The sequence below is a fragment of the Cajanus cajan genome, chromosome 2 (assembly GCF_000230855.2).
Source record: "Cajanus cajan strain Asha chromosome 2, NIPB_CcT2T_4, whole genome shotgun sequence".
In the NCBI taxonomy this organism is placed as follows: domain Eukaryota; kingdom Viridiplantae; phylum Streptophyta; class Magnoliopsida; order Fabales; family Fabaceae; genus Cajanus; species Cajanus cajan.
The window spans coordinates 74,054,698-74,067,210 of NC_138518.1; the positions used below are offsets into that span (position 1 = coordinate 74,054,698).

General features: G+C 34.3%; 2 protein-coding genes, 1 long non-coding RNA gene and 2 other non-coding genes across 7 annotated transcripts; 2 read left to right on the forward strand and 3 right to left on the reverse strand.

The window, feature by feature from the left end:
- Positions 1-331: 331 nt before the first annotated feature.
- Positions 332-2,514, reverse strand: LOC109804127 (protein sym-1). Its single transcript, XM_020365908.3, has 3 exons — positions 2,188-2,514; positions 1,594-1,685; positions 332-869 (listed from the first exon to the last, which is right to left on the reverse strand). The coding sequence occupies exons 1-3, from the start codon at positions 2,482-2,484 to the stop codon at positions 464-466; spliced, it is 795 nt and encodes a 264-aa protein (XP_020221497.1). The 5' UTR covers positions 2,485-2,514; the 3' UTR covers positions 332-463.
- A 1,031-nt stretch (positions 2,515-3,545) lies between these two features.
- On the forward strand, positions 3,546-7,692 carry LOC114916177 (uncharacterized). The gene is made up of 3 exons (XR_003804523.2): positions 3,546-4,231; positions 4,358-4,510; positions 4,597-7,692. It is a non-coding gene; the product is annotated as an uncharacterized LOC114916177 (long non-coding RNA).
- LOC114916247 (U6 spliceosomal RNA) lies at positions 3,806-3,908 on the forward strand. Its single transcript, XR_003804638.1, has one exon. It is a non-coding gene; the product is annotated as a U6 spliceosomal RNA (small nuclear RNA).
- Positions 5,122-9,098, reverse strand: LOC109803410 (uncharacterized). Of its 3 annotated transcripts, none has more exons than XM_020364973.3 (4): positions 8,943-9,098; positions 7,850-8,078; positions 6,532-7,437; positions 5,122-6,301 (listed from the first exon to the last, which is right to left on the reverse strand). In XM_020364973.3, exons 2-4 carry the CDS (start codon positions 7,910-7,912, stop codon positions 5,417-5,419), a joined length of 1,854 nt encoding a protein of 617 aa, XP_020220562.1. In that variant the 5' UTR covers positions 7,913-8,078; positions 8,943-9,098; the 3' UTR covers positions 5,122-5,416. The 3 variants fall into 3 exon arrangements, with proteins under 3 accessions (XP_020220562.1, XP_020220561.1, XP_029128185.1); XM_020364972.3 differs by having other exon boundaries at positions 6,532-7,449; XM_029272352.2 differs by lacking the exon at positions 8,943-9,098 and adding an exon at positions 8,644-8,921 and having other exon boundaries at positions 6,532-7,449.
- A 2,939-nt stretch (positions 9,099-12,037) lies between these two features.
- LOC114916248 (U6 spliceosomal RNA) lies at positions 12,038-12,140 on the reverse strand. Its single transcript, XR_003804639.2, has one exon. It is a non-coding gene; the product is annotated as a U6 spliceosomal RNA (small nuclear RNA).
- Between the last annotated feature and the right edge of the window lie 373 nt (positions 12,141-12,513).

Consider the following 12,513-nt stretch of genomic DNA (forward strand, 5'->3'; position numbering starts at 1 on the left):
CAGTATCGTTGACCCTCGCCCACTCAACATTACAGTGCAACAAGCAAACTGAAAGAACAAAAATTATAGTTTTGTCAAATTATAATTGTCTTTGATTCCACTATATGCTTATAATTTCTTAGCATGCTTATAAACTGCGCTTGTGCAGTTCTATAATAATTAGACTCAACAATCCATTACGTAAGTTCCACTACATGAACTATATAGGCACCATTTGACTTAGTTTAGTCAAAGACCAAAATTTCAAAGATATGATTTACCATGAGACTTGTATAATTATATTTTTTAAGACACGAGCGACGAATGCCTTTTGGCTAAACCTGTTTAACGATGGCCTTAACTTGTTCTGTGCGTAATCATTTTTATAATATCATCTGGGCAACAATAAACATAGCAAAAATATTTATCTATCACAACTTACAAAACATCAAAAAAGCTCTAATCGATCAATTTTTCTGTTCCATCAGCATTTACCTCCTTTCTCATTCGTAGAATGAAATGAAGGAAACCATTTTTTCCAAGGTGCATCCTTCTGTTGCTCCAACCATGACAGAAAAGCACTATCCAGCAAGCAGAACAAGTTTACATAGAGAAGCTGGTACTTCACAGGAACATACCAAAAATTAAAAACCTGCACAACTGGCCACACGCCACCTTCCAAAACCAGTGCTGGGACATAATTCCTCTTCAAGTCTTCCTTCACTTGAGGAAGATTCTTGCCAGCACATAATCCCATGTAAGTAAAGAACACCAACAAATGGAAGGGACCAAAAATTATGCCATCCATTGCCACTTTAGTAGCCACGGATCGCACAGACTTCGGCATTAGTCCAAGCCTAAGCCTTATAAATTTGTCCAAGCCTTCATACCTACAAGACATGATGGTTAGTGAAATAAATGTCACACTTATCAATCTTAAAATCCCAAAGCTATCTCAACGCATTCTCCACTTTTAAAATTACAACCACCTTTGAACAAAAATTACATTCTCCATGCAAGTATTGTTTGTTTAAAGGCTACAACTCCTATAACTAATGCTCTCACTATCTTACCAATGGAGTCTCTCTATAACTAGGAAAAGTCCATTGAGTTCAAGTGCAATAATGCATTCAAGATTTCAAGTGCATGTATAAATCAGAATGCATATGATTACAAATGCAGTAGATACCTAGTAGATGGCATGATATGGTCAACAAATGCTTCAGAATGATATCCATATATATGATTAAAATTTTAGTATCTTGCATTGATATATACTATACCTCCTTGTTTATAACCATTCTAATTCAGTTCATAATCTATCCTCATACATTCCACACAAAAAAAAAAAAAAATCCCAAGTAATTTTCATGATTAAGAAGTCCGCCCCCACCCCCACTGCAATCTCATGTAACAAACTGATTCACAAAGGCCCCAGTCCCCACATAAAAAATCATACTTTCCATTACTTGACAAATACAAAATCTATGATATTGAAGAATTTCTATACCGGTGAATTACATGATTACTTATCAGTTATTAAGAAACACAATTTAATAACTAGGCAGTGGCGGCAAGGTGGTAAATAAAGAGAACAAAATAGGATTCACATACCAGAAGTGGCCAACCGGTCCAACAAAACCAAATCCAAACATACTTGTAACAGCCATGCGGTTCCAGTTGACCATAAATTTAGCATCTGAATCCTACCACATCAATATATAATCTTAGATTGCCAAGAAACCTTGTCCATAATCACCAAATCAAAATTCAAAATCAACCAGCTTCACAATTCAAGCAAAAAATAATGCACATGCCAATCCAACTTAACTTTCCAACAAGGTAAATTGCCGAAACCACCACGAGATATAAAAATTCAAAATGAAAAAAGCTGGGCATCAAAATGGTGATGTGCACCATTTAAAACTAAAGATTCTTTAAGTATTGATGATATATATATTTTCATTAAAGTCAGCTGGTATTTCCCAATTCCCATTAAAAAAAATGTCATTTTTTAGAAATGCAAAACATGTAAGTACAGAAGCAATTAGGATGCGAAAACATGTTAGCAAGTGTGTGTAAAATAACAAGAATCCTAGAGTGAGAAGGCAGTGTTTCGACAGGAAATTGATATGAAGGAAAAAACAAGAGAGTGAGTGATTAGAAAGAGACATAAAAAGGAAAAAGGGAAAAGGGTTGTCATGTTACAGATAGTTGAAGTCGTTTTTTTGCAGCAGAGTGAGTGATGTACTGAGCAGAGAGGTCTCCAACACCCCAGAGGATGGCAGAACTGATGACTTGGGTCTTCACTGGGTGAACAGAAAGGCAATTCTGGTACCAGTTCCACACTTTCAAAATCATCTTCTTTATGTTCCTGTTCTTTCCACCAACGTAGCTACCAGATGACAGATACGAGGTGGTGGTGGTAGCAAAACAAAATGAAGTTTGGTTTGGGAAAAGACTATATAAGATAGAAAATGTTACAGATTTTGGGGGCTGCCCCATGACTTCTCTTGAACTTCATGCGCATTTGTTTGTTCTTGGGCTTGGGTTGGGCTTACCCCATCGAAACCTTTTTGGGTTTAATCAGGTTAAAATGAAACACAACCACACAAAATTCTACCCATCCAGATTCAACAGTAATAATATTAGATGTTGAATTTTATCCTTATAAATAAACAAAATTTCAAATTTCAAAGTTTATAGAATGAAATTCTCTCTTAATTTTTAAAAATTAGTGATATTAAATTTTTTTCTAGGATACAAGACTACTAACCCATATCAAATAAAGAATCAAATCCGGAAACAACTACGATTGTTTCTTCAATTAGATCACAAATTGAACCCAGTAAATTATAATGATCTTTTAAGATATGTAGAGGAAGCCTAGACAATAGACATTCTAAGAAACTAGAAACTGGGAGTATATATATCAATATATATACTTGAATAATCTATCAATATTTGGCTGCCACGGAAGCATTAGATTTTAATTAGGCATTTAGAGCATGTCATTTTCACAGTCTTAGTTCTGACCTTTTCACTCCTCAATCAATTATTCAATATAGACCTTCTTTCATTTATTTTATATTTTCAATCACTATATATGATTTTTTTTCTTAATTATATTTGAAGAGAGGATTTAATAGTTAACTCTTTTGCTAGCATAAAAAAAATAGTTAACTCCTTTGCTTTTCATAAGTTTTGTGGATTTAAAGTATGAAATTTAGTCTAATATAAAAAATGATTTTTAAATAATTTAATACTGTTACAAAATCATTATAGAAAAACTTCTTTAAATAAAAAATGTATAATTATTTAAACTTTCATGTATAAATCTTTTTAAACCTCAAACTATTGTTTTGTTAACTTAAATTCTGCCACAACATTGATAATAAGTTATTAATACGTAATTTTTAATAAAGCTAAAAAGATAGAGATAAATGAGAATCGTAGAAAAGAAAATGTAAATCCGTAAATTAAATGAAAACACGGATAATTTGTCACGTCAAAGCAAAGCTACAGCCTACAGGGGTTAGTAATCAAAGGTCTGTGAGGCTGTAGGTACAGGTGCTTAGTTCTATGTACACTACAATCCATTGTTTCCAAAATATAATTTTAAAAGGAAAATCAAAAGCAAATAATAAAGAGTTTTTTTCCGACTTAATTAAAGAGTACACTAAAAAAATAGTCTTCGTCTCTAACGTTCTTACTTTGTCTTCTTCATGTGTAGAACTTGTGTATTGCGATTTGGTATCTCTAGTCCCACATCGACTAAATGTAATAGGCTCACTATGTTTATATATAGCAGACGAACACAAGGGTTGTCCCTTCGGGGACATCCGATAAAATTGGAACGATACAGAGAAGATTAGCATGGCCCCTGCGCAAGGATGACACGCACAAATCGAGAAATGGTCCAAATTTTTTTTGGAATTTTTCGTTTGGCTGTTTTTCCTATTTTGCAGTTTGGTTTCCCCGCTACTTCCTATGATTATGGTCATTAGGAGGAATATTTCAAAAGTATATGGGCTGTTTTAGCCATTTTCATCCTTGCTTGTAAACTGAACATTCTGTACAGTGCATACCTTATGGACTATAGAAGAGGGGGCTTGTGTTTAATGAAACTGGGAAGTGTCCTTTTTACACTGCAAATATAAGTTTACATAAACAGCAAGTGTAATAAATGTTTCAGGTTCACCTTGATTCAGTTTGTCTTTGAATACTGGTAGCACGGTCTTAAATGTTTCAGGTTCACTGTTTAATTTATGCATGTCAAAATTCATTATTCGTCATGTTACATACTTCATTAATCAATCTCTGGTCTTTTTTTTATTTTTTATTCTAACTGGTGTGTCTTTTCATTCTAATTGTCTAGGGTCTGTCCATCTACGATTTTGCTGCCTGTTGAAGTGACATCCGATCCACTTTGGACATCATAAAGGTTATCCTCTCGGAAATTCATCTCGAGTTCATGCCATCCAACAAATGCTGAAGTCACTTATGGCTACTCGTGGCTGTGGATTATGAGGTAATTGGATGAACTAGTTAAGTTTCTCTATACTATAAGCTATTCTGAATTCGTGGACCTGAAATGTGTAGTGTATATATCTGCAGTGCAATCATGGATGTGAAAGAACTGTCTTATGAATTGGATCATCGGCTAGAGGAAAAGTTTGAGCATATATAAGCTATTGCATGCTACTTTTTATCATTTTAATTGAAAAATGTACATTTGAAAACTTACTACGTCCTTTTTTGTTTACTTATGAGGTTTAATAATAGTCTATTTTAGTCTCAATTTTATGTGTCTAATGATATGTATCGGTGATTCAAAACTAAATGATTTGTGTGGCTTAGCTCTGTATTTGTGAGTTTGAAATTGTGATTATAATAATTTAGATATTAATGGACTGATTTTGAGTAAAAAAAATATTAAAGAACTAGAAGAACACACAAATAATAATAGAAGGATTAAGATTTAAGATTGCAATTAAAGCTTGAATTTGATAATGTTCTCTTCTCATTTGTAATGTAAGCATTTGGTCTCGATGCAATTTGATTTGATTGATATGGTTCTATACTTATCGGTGTTTTCCTCCCAAGTGCTATTTATAGAAGATTTCCCAACAATGTTCAGTGTACACAACAATACAAATCAATGAATTCTCTTGTGATGTAGCGTACACATTTCATTGACAAGTGAACACTGAATAGTGAATATGAGTAGCACCAGTTCGACAAATGGAAATTACACCAGCATTTTCTCAAAATTACATGCCTATGTTCTGATTTCTGAAGTCCATGAATGATATCTACAGTTTTTCCCCCTGAACTCATTGGCATGGTGTACTGTCACGGAATTAGACAAATCTATTCAGGTAAGATTTGTGTTTCATCATTAATCAATTAGTGATCATCACAGTGGAAAGTCGCCTCAACAAAGTATTGACACTACTTTGCAACAGTCAAGGAAAGGCCTAACAACGTGATTTTGAATCTGCTGCCTATTTACAATCAATGCTTGTACTCCATATGAACTTGTTGTACGAACAAAAAACATGGAAGTGGTAACATTTCGCATGTTGTCAAATGGTTTAACTACCATTTGGCTTCTTATGTTGCCATTGGTAATTCTTTCTGGGTGAGCTACCACTACATTAGGTATTTGCAGCACATTAGAGTGAGAAGCACCGAGTTTCTGCTTGTTATAAATTCTCTCAAGGCTTTGCACTGGCATCTTGTCACTATAAAACTTTTTATCTAGTTCAGATTCTTCTTCTGAACCATTTAGAATTCTGTTGGCTTCTTTGAACAAACCAATGGCACGCCAAGCATCAGCAACCAGTTGCATAGTGGACATTTCAGGGACAACACCCCTCTCTTCCATAGTAGTAAGTAACTCTTCTGCTTTCCCTGGTTGTTTTGCTTCTCCGTATCCCCATATTAATGTTTCATAAGTTTTCAAATTTGGGGGAGTTCCCATTTCATGCATTTTCTCACAAAGTCTAACAGCGCGATCCATTTTGCCAGTGGCACACCATCCACTGATGATGGTTGTGAAAATCACCACGTTTGGTTGTACGCCGTATTTGCTCATGGAAGTCAGAAGAGCCTCAGCCTTTCGTGGCTGTCCTGCACGCGCATAGCCTTTTGCAAGGATGCTGTATGCGTGGATGTCAGGTTCTATCCCAGCCTTCACCATATCATTGAATATCTCCTCACAATTTTCCATAAGCCCAGCTGAACTCCATGCATTCATGATGGTGCTAAATGTCACTACATCTGGTTTGATTCCAAATTCTTCCATCAATGTCAGTGCCTGAACAATCTTTGTTTGTAAGTTATACTATCTTCATCACAATATTAAAAACTGAATAATCACAGGCCAGCAGGATACAAACATGAAATACACATGCAACAAACGGTTCTTATCTTTTGAGTATTAACCTTGCAGTTGTGTTAATGTTCCTTCAGTGTGTAAAAAATGTAGAGGGGAAATGCATACAAGAAAATATTGATCTTATGAAAAGTATCAGATACAGAACTCACCTCATCTACTCCTTTTGTGTCTGTAATGTCTAGATATCCTTTGATAAGAGAGTTGAAAACTACAGGATTTGGATGCACTCCAAGCTCTTTCATTCTGTATAGAAATCTCAAGGCTTCTGTCATATTGGCTTCCTTGCAATAACCACTTATTATGATACCACAAGTTCGTTCATTAGGTTTCAATTTGTTGTACTGCATTTTCAATATTAATCTTTCAGCTTTGTCTGTCTCACCATTCTGAGCATATGCCCTTGCCATTGTGTTGTACGTGACAACATCAGGTTGCAGACCTGAAGCCACCATTTTGTGCACAACATGCCATGCTTCTTCCAGTTTCTTCTTGCTGCACCAGGCTTGGATGAGAATATTATATGTTCTATCATTGGGTTTCACATTTTCATCCTGACCCATCAACTCTAGCAATTTCATAGATTCATGGGGCCTTCCAGCAATCCCAAATCCTTTAATGAGGGTATTGTAAGTACTAGTTGTTGGTTTACATTCATACTCCTTCATTTTATGAAAGATTTTCATGGCCTCATCTACCTTGCCAGAATCGGAAAAGGCATTGATCATGGCATTGAGAAGTATTGAATCAGGCTTCATCCCATTGTCTGCAACTTTAGAAAGAAGTGCAGGAATAGACTTGAAACGCTTTTGGCGGGTTAGAGCGGCCACAAGAGTTGTGTATGTTATGATAGTTGGTCTATGACCTTCTTCAGTCAAATTGTTGAAGATGGCCTGAGCTTCATGTGGCTTCCCTTTTCCAATCAAAGTATTCATCAGTTTTGTTCTTGAATGAACTGTTTGACAACTGTTTTTCCCTCTACAGATAAGACAGTGGGATTGATTATGTGACTCTTCTGGAGTAGAACTTAATTTTGGTTGGTTCTTCTTGTACTGCTTCTGTTTCAGAACCTGATGTCAATTTTTATCAATCTTATGGTCATTTTGGTAACAAATTCAATTGGATGGCAGTCATATAAAACACTCATTCAGATCATTAATATAATCAAGTGTAATCTTTGCCCCTTCCTATTAGTTTTAAATGCCACAAGCCATAGCTCAAACAGCCATAAAGTTAAAGCTAATGAAAAAGAGTGGTCATTTCATGAACGCATGTATCTGTACAAGTTTGAATAAGATCTAAGAATTCAAGAATAGTGATTCTATGAAAAAGTAATATTCTATAAATGTCTAATGGTCAAGGTCATAGGGATAATTAAGGCTAATTACAGTTCATAGCTAATGTTATTAACTGCACACATGATTTTCTGACATAGTTATGATAAAAAAACAATTATATAGTTCACATTACCATGACTGATAAATCTTTGGCACTTCCATTACTCATGAGAGCTCCCTTCTGGCTGCTATCCATGATTGACGAGTAGACTTAAGCTGATTCTCAGAAATCAATCTTGACTGCTTCCGAAAGCCTCAGCAAATTACCTTCCTATCCTGGCCAGAATCAGATTCTGGCTACCAGAGCTAGCAAGATTGCTTGCTGTAACTGAGATGCTTCATCCTGGGTTATTCCATCAAGACTACACAAGAGAATCAACTAGATAAGGTTATCAACTTATCATTAATTAGCGTATTCAAAAACACAAGGATAAAGGAAAAAAAATGGCATTAGCCAAGAAATGACTAAACTAATTTCGTATAAATTGAGGATCAGTTGGTATAAATGTTGTCTAAGTTGCTCAATACTCAATAGAGTGTCCAACTTATATAGAGTACTAAATGCATCATCTGCAGAAGGAGAATCTGTGCAAAGGTGTGCTTTTAGCTTGGTCACGGTTACGGGAAAATCAAATTTATTTAGAGAAAATGGGACACTTGTACCTTAAACTCCATATACAAACCCCACTCAAAGTCACATTAGCCCCAGAAATTTCGTTTTATTGATAAACTGGTGAACAAAAACTAATCCTTAAGTAAACAGTGAAGAAGAAAATCTATAACTCAAAATCATGTTTGGGGTGGGAACTTTAGAAGCTGAACGTGGAATTGGATCATGGGAATTTGCTATTTACAGCAACAATAATACAAAACGAACAGACAATCACCCAAGTGTAACTTGACAAAGCACAGACAGAGGCTTCTCACCCTTGATGGTAGAACAGATCATGATTTCCCAAATTGATAATAGAAACTCCTAAAAAGTGGCACCATTTGTCTAACATCTCAGCTCAAGTTTTAACAATAATTAAATATCTAAACCAAGTCCAACTGGGGCATCTAGATTGGACCGTTCTAATCAACATCAGAGTCGAAGCTTGGCAACGAAATCTAAAAATACACATTATCATGATTCATGACTAAGAAGCAAATTATACTACATGCTGCATAGTTGATGGCGTTGTTCAGAATAGTTAGGAAACAAGTTGAAGGACGGGAGATGGTACCTTAGTTTAACGGTTGAGGAGCTTATGGGTGTGCATAGTTAGCAGTGAAGTTGTGTTACATAGTTAGCAGAAGATCCAATTGGAGTTTAGTGGGTTTCGTGTGTGTGGCATGCACCGGAGATTCTTATCCACAAATATTTATCGTAATAAGATTTCGGGGCACTTTTTTGAGGCTGACATAGGAAAAAGACAAATACACTTGGGGAGTGGATTAGGCCACGCCAGCATTCTATTGGCAGGATCAAAATTTACCACGTATTCTATTGGCAGAAACCCCACCTTCCAGATTTTCGTTTCTAAATTTCAATCTTGCACTCTAGACTTTATTCATTGTGCCTGTGGTGTGTGTGTCTTTAACTTATTAATAATATCTTAGGACTGGAAGAAGGCTTAGTTAATTGTTACATTGATATTGTTGTGATCATCTTCAGACTTGAAATAGATTTTTCAATTGTCTGTTTAGTAATAATTGGACTGTTTTTCTCATCTTTTGTTATTGTAGATGATGACTAACAAAAATGTTAGCTAAGGTAATTTTACACGCGCACGTTTATTTAATAAAACCGGTCACTTTAAGGCTAAAGGCTTGATAATATTTACGACTTTACGTAATACTTTTTTCTTTACTTATAATTTAATTCATCTTTACTTTTGTTTTTATTTCTCTTTCACTTTGTCCTTTTACATTCTGTGAAAAAAAAATTAAATCAGTAAATAACTTCTATGCTGTTTCCGTTTATCATGTTTCACCAAAAAGAAGAAGAAGAAAATTATCCTGTTATCGACAGTTTTTCAAAAGCAAATTAAAAAAAAAAATTGTCACTTCACATGTTGGTTTTAATTTACACAAAAATCAACCGATTAAGTAAAAGTGAGGGTACTGTAAAAAAAGAAGTTAAAGTGAGAGTTAATCTCATTCATAAATGGACTAGGAAAATCTCAAATGAATTTTTATTTCTAAGAATTAGAGTGACGATAGCTGTGATTCTTAATTTGTATCCTCGTAGTCCTTTATTGCAATAGATATGATGAGGTGGATCAATTATTGTTGGGCCAGCTGCATTGACACTCTCTAGGATAGTAAGAACTGTTTTAAGTTGCCTTATTTGCAGACATTCTTGGTCTGCCTTAATTTTCAGGCATATGCACTTTTATTGGAATAGGTACGAGGGATTGAATATAATCCTATATGGACAAGAGACGCGATTTAATAAAACTTATAAAGTTTGGATAATTTTTATTGTATACCCATTAAAAATAATTTTTATCAAAACCCCTGACCAAAACCAGCTCTGAAAATTTTGAAGTGTATATGTTAAAATATTTACTATACAATTTTTATTCGTAAATTTTTCTCTTACTATTACTTATTATTAAATTTTAATTTGCAAGTATTATAAATTATTTCCTACTTAAATCATTATTTTACGATTTTATTTAATCATTTAAATTAATTGTATTTTATGAAATGCACAAAAATAAAAAAATCTGCTATAACTTCTTAGGAGAAATTAGTCTATTGTAATTTCACTTGTATCACAATTTCTGTCTTATAAGTTATAACGATATTTTTTTATATTACAATTTCTGTCATAAAATATGTAGTTTTACCATTATACAACAATGATGATACTTTCATTTTTTTTTTTGTATTTTTGTTTCAAATTTTATTTAAATTAGAAACATGAAATAATGCAATAATTCATACAACGATTTATACAACCTTTTTTTTTTCTTCCAATTCTCAATTCAAAGATAGGTCTGAGATATGGATTTTCTTCTTGACTTTTAATTTAAGGATTAGTTTTTGTGCACTGGTTCTGGAGCTAATGTGTCTGAGAGTGGGGTTTGTGTATGGATTTTAAGGTATAGTTGTTACATTTTCTCTAAACAACACGGATTTGCCTGAGCTTGACCACTGAGCAAGCAAAAGTACACCTTAGTGCAGATTCTCCTTCTTCAGATGATGCATTTAGTAATTAGTACTCTATATAAATTGGACATTCCATTGAGCAGCTAGATAGCATCTATACCAACTACTCTTCATTTTGTGCGAAACTAGTTTAGTTATTTATTGATTAATGTCATGGTTCTTTTTCTTGATCATTGTATTTTCATGAATTCGCTAATTCGGTTAAAGCCAGTATAATAGCCAGAAACGTATCAAATTTTCAAGTCTATTGCAGCACTTCTTTCTAAAGTTGAAGACAATGGGATGATGCCTGATTCAATTGCCAAAAATGTTTCAACTTTCTACCATAGAAAGCAGAAGAATTACTCGCTACTATGGAAGAGGGGTGTTGTCCCTGAAATGTCCACAATGCAACTGGTTGCTGATTCTTGGCATGCCATTGGTTTGTTCAAAGAAGCCAGACAAATCATTTACTTTTGAATCACCAATACATATTATCAGACACGTAAAATAAGCACTGAAATGAATTCAAAATACCTTATAGTATAGAGATACATGACTAGTTCATCCAACTACCTCATAATCCAGAGCCACGAGTAGTCATAAGTCACTTCTACATTGTTGGATGCCATGAACTCCAGATGAAATTCCAAAGTGGATGTGATGTCACTTCAACAGGTAGAAAAATTGTAGATTGCCAGATCCTTGACAATTTAGAATATAAAATAAAATTAAAAAAAAAACTAGAGACTGTTTAATCAAGTATGTAACTAGATGAATAATGAATTTTGACATGCATTAACAGTGAACCTGAAACATTTAAGAGCGTGCTAGCAGTATTCAAAAACAAACTGAATGAGGGCGACAAAATATTTCATAGCATAACTTTCGTAAAATATGGAAAACTTTATAACATTTGGTTCCTCACTTCAAAGATATGACACTTGCGGTTTATGTAAACTTACCTTTGCAGTCTCAAAAAACACAAGCCCCATATTCTTTGAGTAGTATGGTATTCGTTCAAAAGGTGGGACAGTGGAGTAAGTTCAGTTTACATGAAAGAAAGAAATGCCTAAAACAAGCCATGTTCGTATCAAACATGGCCCCTAATGACCATGATCATAGGAAGAAGAGGAGAAACCAAACGAAAAATAGGAAAAACGCCTAAAGGAAAAATTCCAAAAAAAATTTGGACCATTTCTCGATTTGTGCGTGTCATCCTTGCGCAGGGGCCATGCTAATCTTCTCTGTATCGTTCCAATTTTATCGGATGTACCCGAAGGGACAACCCATAAGTTCGTCTGCCAAATATAAACCCTGTCAGTTGTTTACATTTAGTCGATGTGGGACTATAGATACCAAATGGCACATTCATCCACCGGAGCACATGACATGAAGAAGACGAAGTAAGAACGTCACAGACGAAGAGTATTTTTTTTAATGTAAACTCTTTTATTAAGTGGAAAGAAACTTTTTGCTATTTGCTTTTAATTTTCCTTTTAAAATTAAATTTTGAAAACAATGGGTTGTACACAGAACAAAGCATAGCACATATACCTACACCTCATAAACCTTTGATTACTTACTGTCCTCTCTAGCTCTGCTTTGACGTGACAATTTATCAGTGTTTGTGTTGTCATTTAATTTACGGATTTGTAT

What these genes read in the sequence shown, in the direction of transcription:
- LOC109803410 (XM_020364972.3), bottom strand. Translation starts at nt 7,912, where the DNA reads ATGGATAGCAGCCAGAAGGGAGCTCTCATGAGTAATGGAAGTGCCAAA. An exon ending in CCAAAGATTTATCAGTCATG is followed by an intron (nt 7,450 to 7,849) that starts GTAATGTGAACT and finishes AATTGACATCAG; the next exon opens with GTTCTGAAACAGAAGCAGTA. An exon ending in ACACAAAAGGAGTAGATGAG is followed by an intron (nt 6,302 to 6,531) that starts GTGAGTTCTGTA and finishes AAGATTGTTCAG; the next exon opens with GCACTGACATTGATGGAAGA.
- LOC109804127 (XM_020365908.3), bottom strand. Translation starts at nt 2,484, where the DNA reads ATGGGGCAGCCCCCAAAATCTGTAACATTTTCTATCTTATATAGTCTT. An exon ending in AAAAACGACTTCAACTATCT is followed by an intron (nt 1,686 to 2,187) that starts GTAACATGACAA and finishes TTGATGTGGTAG; the next exon opens with GATTCAGATGCTAAATTTAT. An exon ending in GGACCGGTTGGCCACTTCTG is followed by an intron (nt 870 to 1,593) that starts GTATGTGAATCC and finishes CATGTCTTGTAG; the next exon opens with GTATGAAGGCTTGGACAAAT.